This window comes from Micropterus dolomieu, linkage group LG17, assembly GCF_021292245.1.
Source record: "Micropterus dolomieu isolate WLL.071019.BEF.003 ecotype Adirondacks linkage group LG17, ASM2129224v1, whole genome shotgun sequence".
Classification (NCBI taxonomy): Eukaryota; Metazoa; Chordata; class Actinopteri; order Centrarchiformes; family Centrarchidae; genus Micropterus; species Micropterus dolomieu.
The window spans coordinates 9,410,134-9,420,124 of NC_060166.1; the positions used below are offsets into that span (position 1 = coordinate 9,410,134).

The 9,991-nt window shown below is 43.0% G+C and overlaps 1 protein-coding gene across 4 annotated transcripts in view; it reads left to right on the plus strand.

The window, feature by feature from the left end:
* The window catches only part of epha4l (eph receptor A4, like), a 54,154-nt gene that overhangs the window by 41,575 nt on the left and 2,588 nt on the right, over positions 1-9,991 (plus strand). For 3 of the 4 annotated variants that reach the window (XM_046073174.1, XM_046073172.1, XM_046073173.1), the window contains exons 12-17: positions 2,632-2,693; positions 3,832-4,041; positions 4,167-4,316; positions 4,731-4,978; positions 6,814-6,972; positions 8,302-9,490. In XM_046073174.1, the coding sequence (XP_045929130.1) occupies positions 2,632-2,693; positions 3,832-4,041; positions 4,167-4,316; positions 4,731-4,978; positions 6,814-6,972; positions 8,302-8,416 (944 nt within the window). In that variant the 3' untranslated portion in view covers positions 8,417-9,490. The remainder of the gene's footprint in view (positions 1-2,631; positions 2,694-3,831; positions 4,042-4,166; positions 4,317-4,730; positions 4,979-6,813; positions 6,973-8,301; positions 9,491-9,991) is intronic. The other variant, XM_046073175.1, reaches the window with a different exon arrangement.

The window sequence follows — 9,991 nt, forward strand, 5'->3', positions numbered from 1 at the left end:
ATGCATGTGCGAATGTCTTGTCAGCACATGTCGGCGTCTGTGCGCCTTTGATTGCACACATGTGTGCGTGAGTGTTACCATAGCTGATGGCCAGCCTCGGCTCGGGTTAGATGGATGAAGTGCCTTAATGTGTCGTGACACAACAGCCTGGCCCTATCTGTGCTAGATAACACTGTCTCTTTCACTCTTGTACACACTGTACACACACACACACACACACACACAGATAGATGCACACATACATGCTCAGCCCAGACGGAGCTGAAAGTGAACAGCAGCACTGGCAGAATTGCTTGTCACCTATCACACCTCTCACCGGGGGGAATGACCTTTCAGACCTCGCAGAGACCGAGTGAGAAAGACAGAGAAAAGGCGGACATATGGACGGGAGGAAGTAAAAGAAATCGGAGACAAGTGGCAGAGAGGGAAGGTGCAAATAGAGACGCGGAGAGACAGAGACAGGAAGTGGTTAGGAGCTGATAGATTAGAGGAAAGACAGAGAACAACAGCGGGGAACAACAGAGAGAGAAAGCAGAGGGTGGTGGAACTACTGAACCGAAGGCTGAAAAAGAAAGAGACGGAGCAAGACAGAGGGAGAGAGATGAAGGAGAAGTAGATGAGCTAGGCGGCAGTGACCAGGAGCTGACATGAAAGGATGGTGAGCCTGAGCAAGAAGATCATCCGATAACTCCCACTCCACCTCCTTCCACTCGTACTTTTGAGAGCTTGACACAAGGTTTGGGCAAATTAGTCCTTCACACTTGAGTGTGTAAGTGGAATCTATTAAAAATCCATTATTTGAATTGCACTCCCCTCTCTATTACAATCAAGTTAAAAGGAATTCTCAATCTGGCCTCAGTTTGCTGGCATGTCCAACCGAGCCTCATTAATTATGGAGGAACTCCAAATAGGGCCTAAAATACATAAATGTGCAAAAATCTCTCACTGAGGACTTTTGGCTGTAGTCCACCATCTTGAAGCCTGTGTATACCATTTTTTTTTTTTAAATGCTAGCGTGTAATTAAAATCTAGCCTCCATTAGAGCTCGAAATCAGACGTGATATGTTTAACAGCTGATTTAAGAGCATGCATATTTTAAAAAGACCTGCGTTTAAAAGCCACATCTTTGTTCACTGCAAACATCAGGGCCTTCGGAGAGCGTTGCCCAATGTTCCCCCAATATTGTTCCGCTGTTGCGTCTTTCCCCTTCCCCGGTTTTGTTGGCAGGTGATAATCGGCCCATTGGCGGGGCCCTTGCCCAGAGTTCATTGCCAAAGGCAGCAGGGCGTATTCAGTAAACAAGGAATTAGCATGCAAATGGGAAGGGAGGAAGAGGGCGGGGTTGGGAAGGCGAGAGTTTAAGGTCGCAGGTCAGACGCTCCTCAGACTTGATTGGGGAGCTGTCAATCACCAGCGGCCCTGGGGCAGAGGCGTGCAACAAAGGGAACAAAGATGGTTGACAAAGAAGGCCCCTGCTCCCCCCAACTTTAACTCCACTTCCTCTTTTTGGGGTAACGGCGGAGCGCCCCATAATTAATGGAGTGCCAATCACGCGGCGGGTAAGGCGTTGACTGACGGCCTCTTGGCATGGCTAGATGCCCTGCTGTGGAGTGGAGGAACTTCACCTTTGAGACCTCAGCTGCCAACCGCTTGGCTGGCTCTCTGCTGCTTTAGGCATTCTGCTGGAGTGCACAGGACATTTTATACAACCTTCTCACATGGCATTAGGCTTAAGCCAGCACTTCTGTTCAACGCAATAAGCTAAGTCCACCTTAACTGTGCCACTTGAAATGGAACGTGAAGAACGGCGCTGTTCTAGGAGGAATTTGTGGCAGAACTTTTCAGCATGTGATGTTGCCATGGCTGGTTAGGCACCAGCTTGCTGCCATTTTGGGACAAAAACAAGCCACCCTCCCTTCCTTTCCCTTTTTCCTCTCTCTCTTTCTCTCTCCTCCTCTCATCATGCCGTCTATCCCCACTCATCCTAAGGGACAAAGACAGACAGAGACCCACCAGGGAATGTCCACCCTCCCCACCGCCTGCCCTGGCTCAGATAAAGACACAGACGCTCCCCCAAGAGAGACGGCGAGAGAAAGACAGAGGGATGGGATGAAAAGGGCCAGGGAGGAGTTGGAGGGATTGGAGGGGGGAGGGTGAGAGAGAGAGAGAGAGAGAGAGAGAATATGGGACAGCAATAGAGATGAGCTAGCAGGAGAGTGACAGATGCGTCAAAAGTTGGCAGAGGAGAAAGAGGGCAAAGGGACAGTGAGTGACATAAATAGCGAGTCAGAGGGATTCTGGATGGTTGACTGTGATGAGACTTTGGATATAGCATCCAACGTCAGTTCATATTTGCATAAACACAAGATGGTGTGTGTGTGTATGAAGTGGTATTTTGTTTCAGTGGAGATGCCTTTGCATGTGCAGGGAAACAAGGGGGACGTCAGGGCAACCGTAATGCTGAGCTAATTAAATCACTACGGGACAGAGATGGATGGCTTAACACACACACATACACACATTCCCTCGAGAACCCCCCCGCTGTGTCAGGCTGTGATGTGCATCGTTTACCTCTATAATCATCTGCCTTTCATTCTCTCACTCCTTCCCTCTCTCTTTCTCTCTCTCTAGGTAAGCCAGTGATGATTATCACAGAGTACATGGAAAACGGATCTCTGGATGCATTCCTGAGGGTCAGTCATGCGTTTCTGTCTGCACACATGTGTGCATGTGTGTGAGTGTGCGATACGACTGTAGCATGCTGATCCCATCTTATCTCTGTAATGTCATCCCCCAAAATTACAAGTGTTCACAAACAGTCGCCCTAATCTTTATCCTCTCCTTGGTCGACTTAATGTTTTTTTCCGACAAGGAGGTTGACGCAGGTTTAACCTCTGTGTTTCCAGGGTTCACTACACTTTGGGTTTTGGATGATGCTTAGCTACTTTGTCTAGTGAATATACATAGAGTTAGAGCAAACATAGTGATAAATGAAAGGCAACACTAGAACTTGTAGAGGTTGTGTTGTCATGGCATAAATTTTGTTACGTAAATAAAAACTTGTTGCGCAATGGTAGTTGTAGGCAGATATAAGGATGTTTGTATATTACTGTTTTTGTCAAAAACCACAACTCCATTATGCATCCATAACTGGTATAAATACAGTTAATGGACGCTTAATAACATAATGCAATATAGATAGATTCAATATAAACAGTTATAAACATGTCTGTGAATGATTTGTACAGGTGTTTAGATGGGTAGATAGATAATAATGCTAATGATATATAACAGTGTAAGATTTGTTCATTAACAAACTCAACAATGTGTTTTTAATATGTCATCCTATTTGCTTACAGCTACATCATGTGTAGTAAAGTGTTAAAGAAATATAATAATATGCAGTTTGTATATGTCTATAAACTGGTAATGAATGCGTCATAGCACACTATAAAGTTGTGTTTATGTGTGCATTCATACAGCTATACTATACTGTGCTCCTTAACTGTTTATACAAGAGGAGTCATAATAACAGACAAATACATTAACAGACATATAAACATGTATGAAACAAAGCAAGTATATAACTTTACAAATGTCCCTATATTTTATTAAAGGTACACCAAAGTGTGTATTGTCTGTTGCAAACCGTTCAGAAAGGCTGAAAGAGATTTTACTCATCTATAGCTTAACAGTACTGGGCAACAGAAAAGTCATTATGGCCACTGGGATTCTGGATGGAATATTTGCACTCAAATTCAAAAGAATTCAACACATTTACGATGCCAGTATGATGACATGATAAACAACATTTTCCTTTTTTTGCTGCAGAAGAACGACGGTCGCTTCACAGTGATCCAGTTAGTCGGCATCCTGCGTGGAATTGCATCTGGCATGAAGTACCTGTCAGACATGAGCTACGTTCACCGTGACCTGGCGGCTCGCAACATCCTGGTCAACAGCAACCTTGTGTGCAAGGTGTCCGACTTCGGCATGTCCCGAGTGCTGGAGGATGACCCTGAGGCTGCGTACACCACCAGGGTGAGTGTGTGTGTGTGTGTGTGTGTAGGCGAGCATGTGTCTGACTGAGTCAGTGGTCTGTCTGCGTGTCACCTTACTTGTCGGCTTTGTCAGCTTTCATTAACCAGCTCGTCTCTCAATTACAGGGAGGGAAGATCCCCATCCGCTGGACAGCTCCGGAGGCCATTGCTTACAGGAAGTTCACCTCGGCCAGCGACGTGTGGAGCTATGGTATCGTCATGTGGGAGGTGATGTCATACGGCGAGCGACCATACTGGGATATGAGCAACCAAGACGTAAGTCTGGAAAAATTTAATTATATGCAGACAGTCATAAATAATATACACTCTAAATTAGGGTGGAATATTCAACAATAATTCCCAGTTGCATGTGTGCTGTCAACCAATTTTTAAAAGATACTTCATCATTTTAACTTGGTTATATAATCAAATTACCTGCTGGGGTGATAAAACACCAGCAGTAAATTCCATTTTCTCATTATACATTGAATTTACATTTCTAGTGCCACTAATGATGATAAAGAATTTAATCTATGCATAACCAAATGTGTTGCGTAGGCGCCTAAAGTAAGGTGATTCAAAATTAAGCTATGGGTATAAAATTAGAGAGGTAAAACCAGATAGCTTTAATCTACCTATAGTTTTTATGATTAACAAAGTGACTTACACATCCATTGATATACTGTCTAGGTGATCAAGGCCATTGATGAGGGCTATCGGCTGCCCCCGCCCATGGACTGCCCCGTGGCACTCCACCAGCTAATGCTAGACTGCTGGCAGAGAGAGAGGGCCGACCGGCCAAAGTTTGGACAGATCGTCAACATGCTGGACAAGCTGATCCGCAACCCCAACACTCTGAAGAGGACTGGGGGAGAGACCACTGTCAGGTGGGGCAGGAGGGCAGGACACAGACAGACGCAAAATACATATGTTAAAGGGTCAGTTCACACAAATCACAAAAAAAAAAAAAAAAAAAGTTTCTCATTTACCTCTAAACATCTAGCCATGCAGAAGGTTTTGGTTTCTATTTGCCCCATTAGAGTGCCAAGTTCCAGTCCCATCATTCACAGAACACTACAACAATCAACAATCCATGAAAAGGCACAACTTTGATTTCATAGAAACTGCTTTTTCACTGAAGGAACAGTGCCTATAAAAATTGTAAAGAGCATGGATAGATACCTCTAGAGTTTACTAAACCTAAAAATATGTTATGGAAAGTAAGCTGTGGAATTTCACATGAAGTTCACAATGGAAACCTGACAATATGTCGTGTTAAAAAGCTAATGTGACACACATATGCAGATATTTACTGCAGAATGCATTAGGTACGCAATATCCTACCTCTCACACCAACACAGACACACACACGCTATCCTTTTCTCTCACTGGTGTTTGCATTCACCATTAAACATTATCTACCAGCGACGTGTGGCTCCTTTCAGCACAAACACCCTCCGTAATGGATTTCTCTGCAAACTAGCTTTAATGGTGCTGTACACTCAGGAATGTAGCCGCTCTAACAGGGGGGAGAATTACGATGTAACACCGAGTTAAAAACAAACATGACCCTACAGCACCGACACCATTACTCTGGAGCGGCTAAATGTGTTACGAATGACCCACGTGTGTTTACAGACTCGATGCAGGCCAGTGGGAGTCTGTTTAAGTTTAACGAGTATGTGAGCGCATGCAAGCGGATTGCACGCACACACACACATACACAAACACACACACACACACACACATACCTAATGGGACACAGTAAGAGTGAGAGTAGAGTCCTCGTGGAGTAATTAGCAAAACTCAATCCTATAAATGCAGCTTTTACAATTACAAGAGGGAAGGCGAAAGTAGAATGTGTGTGTGTGTTTGAAAAGCGAGTGCTGTGCACTGTGTTTTCCACCTACTGAGTAGAGATGACTTATTAAAGGGTCTGTCATCCTGTTCTCACAGTTCGACTCAACATCCTTTTTAAGAAAGAGAGAACGATAAAGAGTGACAGAGTGAGAGAGTCACCAGAGCGGGACGAGACCGCCACCGCCACCAGACTCTGCGGCCCCATGTAAAAGTTTCATGGCCGACGGCGCTGCTGCAAAGCTCAACAGAAGGGAAGGATAGGAAAACAAGGGAGAGTAAGAAGTGAAAAAAAGAGGGAGGCAATTCTGCTGATGAATACCTGAATGTGAGGAGGAACTCCACCGTGCTGTAAAATTCACCGAAGTGTGCCCGGGTTGTGTGTTTTCTGTAAAATAAGGATTAACTAACTGTGTCAGTCACACCCAGGAGGAACCGTGTTTGACTTGGCTGTGTTTCCGGATAGGACCCGCAAAACAGCGTTTCAAAACAGAGCTGAAGACCTGCTAGGCCCATCAAGGTGGAAAAGCAAGAGAGGAATGTAGCATGGTGAATTTTACAGCTCGTGGGTAGCTCTCTGTCATCGCTCAAGGTGCATGTGTCATGCCCTCCTGTCGTGCTACAGTACGCCATCATAGTCAAGGATCAGGAAACGTTCATTCCCGTAATGCTGTCGTTGCTGTAGTGGTCATGAATCAGTGGTGTTCCAGACTGCGTAAGAAAGTGGATCATTACCTTTTAAGTCAAAAGCAGTTAAACAGAATGTAACTTTTATTGTTTATTTGCACAGACAGTTGCACACATCATGGTTGTGGGCTAAATCATCAAACACCGATTGGAAATACAGCCTGTACAACCTAAAAAACTTAACTTCATGAAATGAATTCTCTTTATTTTTCTCTCCTCCACCCACTAGGCCTAACACCACCCTGCTGGAGCCAGGGAGCCCTGAGGCGTCCCCGGCCGTGGGCACAGTGGAGGACTGGCTGCAGGCCATCGGCATGGAGAGATACAACGACAACTTCACCGCCGCCGGCTACACCACTCCGGAGGCTGTGGTCCACATGACACAAGAGTGAGTAGGCAGGATAGGAGGGGAAGAAGTAAACAGAGCAAAAGAAAGAAGGGAAAAAAAGAAGGTACAGGTTAGTTAACACAGTAATAAAACTTTTCTTAAAGCAAGTGAATTCTGTGAACGGAGTGGGACATTTTCTTATATGTACTATCATTTGACACTGTGACGGTGTCAGCAAAGGAAAGAATTAGGCAGGTTTGAGAAAACGATTGTATACACTTCCAGAAAATTTATGAATATGTCTAAAGTTAATGTATGTCACAATTTATAGGCTGAACTGTTTACTTATTTGAAGTACAATCAGATGAAGCGTAAGACAAAATTACAAGAACATTTTTATTTTTTGAAAATATTTATATTGTGACTTTTCATTATTATTTTGAAATAAATTGAAAAAAAAATTTACTCTCAGTTAAACTTGTTAAAGAAACAGGGCAATATTTTGGGAAATAAACATCGCTTTTTGCAGAGAGTTAGATACCACTCCCTCACGTCTAGGTCCTAATACGGCCGATTTTTATCTGTATTGTTTTTGTATTATTGTCTCTTGGGTATTATTGTCTTTACACTTGTTAAAGCACTTTGTAACTTGTTTTTGAAAAGTGCTCTACAAATAAAGATTATTATTATTATTATTATTATTATTATTATTATTATGAATCTATATCCAGCAGCCAGGTTAGCTTTGCTTAACATAAAACATTGTGAATCAGTAAGTGTGGCTCAGTGCAACAGTAAATAATCTGCTTAGGAAGTTTAACATGTTTTAACTCATTATTTTTAGTTCATACACAAACACAAATGGAAAAATGACACATAGTGGTTTTACATAGAGTTAAATGCTGTAAATATTCCCAGCATGTAGCTAGCAGTTTACCTTTGCTTCAAATCTTAATGCCAAGCTAAACTAAGATATTCACCTGAAAGAATTCCAGCACCTAGCTGACCATAGCGTAAAGCCATGACATTGGTAACAATCATCTCATCTAACTCTCTGCAAGAAAGAAAATAAGTGTATTCCCCAAAATGTCTAAGTTTTCCGTTATGATTAGAGCAGAATCAATTTGTGACGTCTTTTGCAAAGTATGTGTTTTAAGTGTTTGTCAGTCTTTGTCAATTGTCTGTATTTTCACATTTTCATTTTATATTTTCACCAATAAAGAATATAGGATAAGGGTTGCTGTGATGGCAAGTGAAATTCCTTATTCAGCAGTCAAACTCTCAGACCAGTTTCCAAAGGCTGTAAAATTCATCATGTGGATCAAGCCTACGTGTGTTTGTTATTGTTGTCCCGGGTCCTAAAAGGTCTCTTTTCCCTATTTGTTTCAGGGACATGGCTCGCATAGGTATCTCCTCGGCAGCACACCAGAACAAGATCCTGACCAGCGTCCAGGGAATGCTGTCCCAAATGCAACAGATGCAAGGCAGAATGGTTCCCGTCTGAGAGATTTAAACAAAGAAAAAGGAAAAGGAAGCAAATCGACTTTGTTTCTTTTGAAAAAAAATTAATAAATAACAAAAAAGAATAAATATAAAAAAAGAGACAAATAAACTATGAAGAAATAGTTTACCTCATCCATGCACTTTAAATTGGATCTAAAAGAAAAGAAGATGTTGATGAAGAAGAAAAAAGTGGTGAAAATGGCACTTTTTAAAAAAATCAGACCTTTACTTTGCCCTTTTTTTTGTTTTGGAGAATGGGACGCTTCTGTCTGCAGCATTTATGGATAGATGGAGGAAGGACGGCTGGAAAAGTGCTTCCGAGAGGCCAATCTGGAGTGCCTTTAATGGTCTGGAAGGAAAAGCGAGGAAGGCGGGGAATCGTACCTTTCTTTTTCCTCTTGGGCAGAGTATTGTTTCTGGAACTTTCTTTCTGGAATAATCCGAGGAACAGATTTTTTTGATTTCCTGTGACTTTGTTTATTGTACATGAATTGTTTCTGTGGGACTCGCAGGCTGCCCCGGCCACCATTGTTCTCTCTCAGCTGGATCTGTTTGATATCTCACAGACAAAATGGAAGATCCTTACTGTCATAAACAGTGAATTACTGAGAGGTTGAGGGTTGGATTCTGAGGGAGATTGCAATGCAGGGAGGGCTTATTTTAAGGAGCTTTTTTGTGTGTTTTATTTGCTCTGTTCTGGACCTGTTTTTCTCCCAGAACGCTGTATTTTGTTGCCCTCAGGACGTTGCTGAGAATGTCTTTGATCTTCCAGAGGATCTTTCCCACTCCCCTGTCTTCCCAAAATGCCCTCCTACACCTCTGATAAACACACAATTTAGATTCTTCCATTCATCTTACCATCTGAATCAAAGCCCAAGCCCCCCCACTACTGCAGGACCCACCTAACTCTTCCTCACCACTTTTGATGAACAGCTGTATGGACCAGTTGATTTGGCTTTGAATTTATCGGCATGTTTTATTTGGACAAAAAGATGCAACAAAGGCCATATGGATGCCGAATGAATCAGAATCACTGCCGCCACGAAAATACACAGAGGATTACTCCATCATCAAGGTGAGGCTCAATAGTATTTTGTTCTTCTAACTGTATGTGACTCAGCTCTAGAAGGCCCTATTCAAATAAAACAAATAAATATATTGGATTAAACCTTCCCTTATTATTGCAGTATGCTTCTAATATTATCTATGTCCAGCCCCAGAGTGCCTAAAAAGATTCATTAGACCCCCCCCCTCTCTCTCATCACTGGCCCCTCAGCTCCAGAAACTGTGTTAATTAACAAGCCAGTCGCACCACCTCAGGCATCCAGAACAGATCAATAGCCACTGGTCTGTGATCAGTCTGCAGGCCCAATGCTACTGGCATGTTAATGAGAAAAATTAATCAGCCGCTGTCTCCCAGTCAGCCAAACAGAGCCCACCACAGCTCGGAAACACATTCCAGGCAAGAGGAGAAGGTGCTCTGGGATGGCATTTTGTCTTGAGTCAACACACCAATATGTCATGGTGCCAGGAAGGTCTCAGATAGCTCTCATTGTGATTCACTTAAATGTATCAG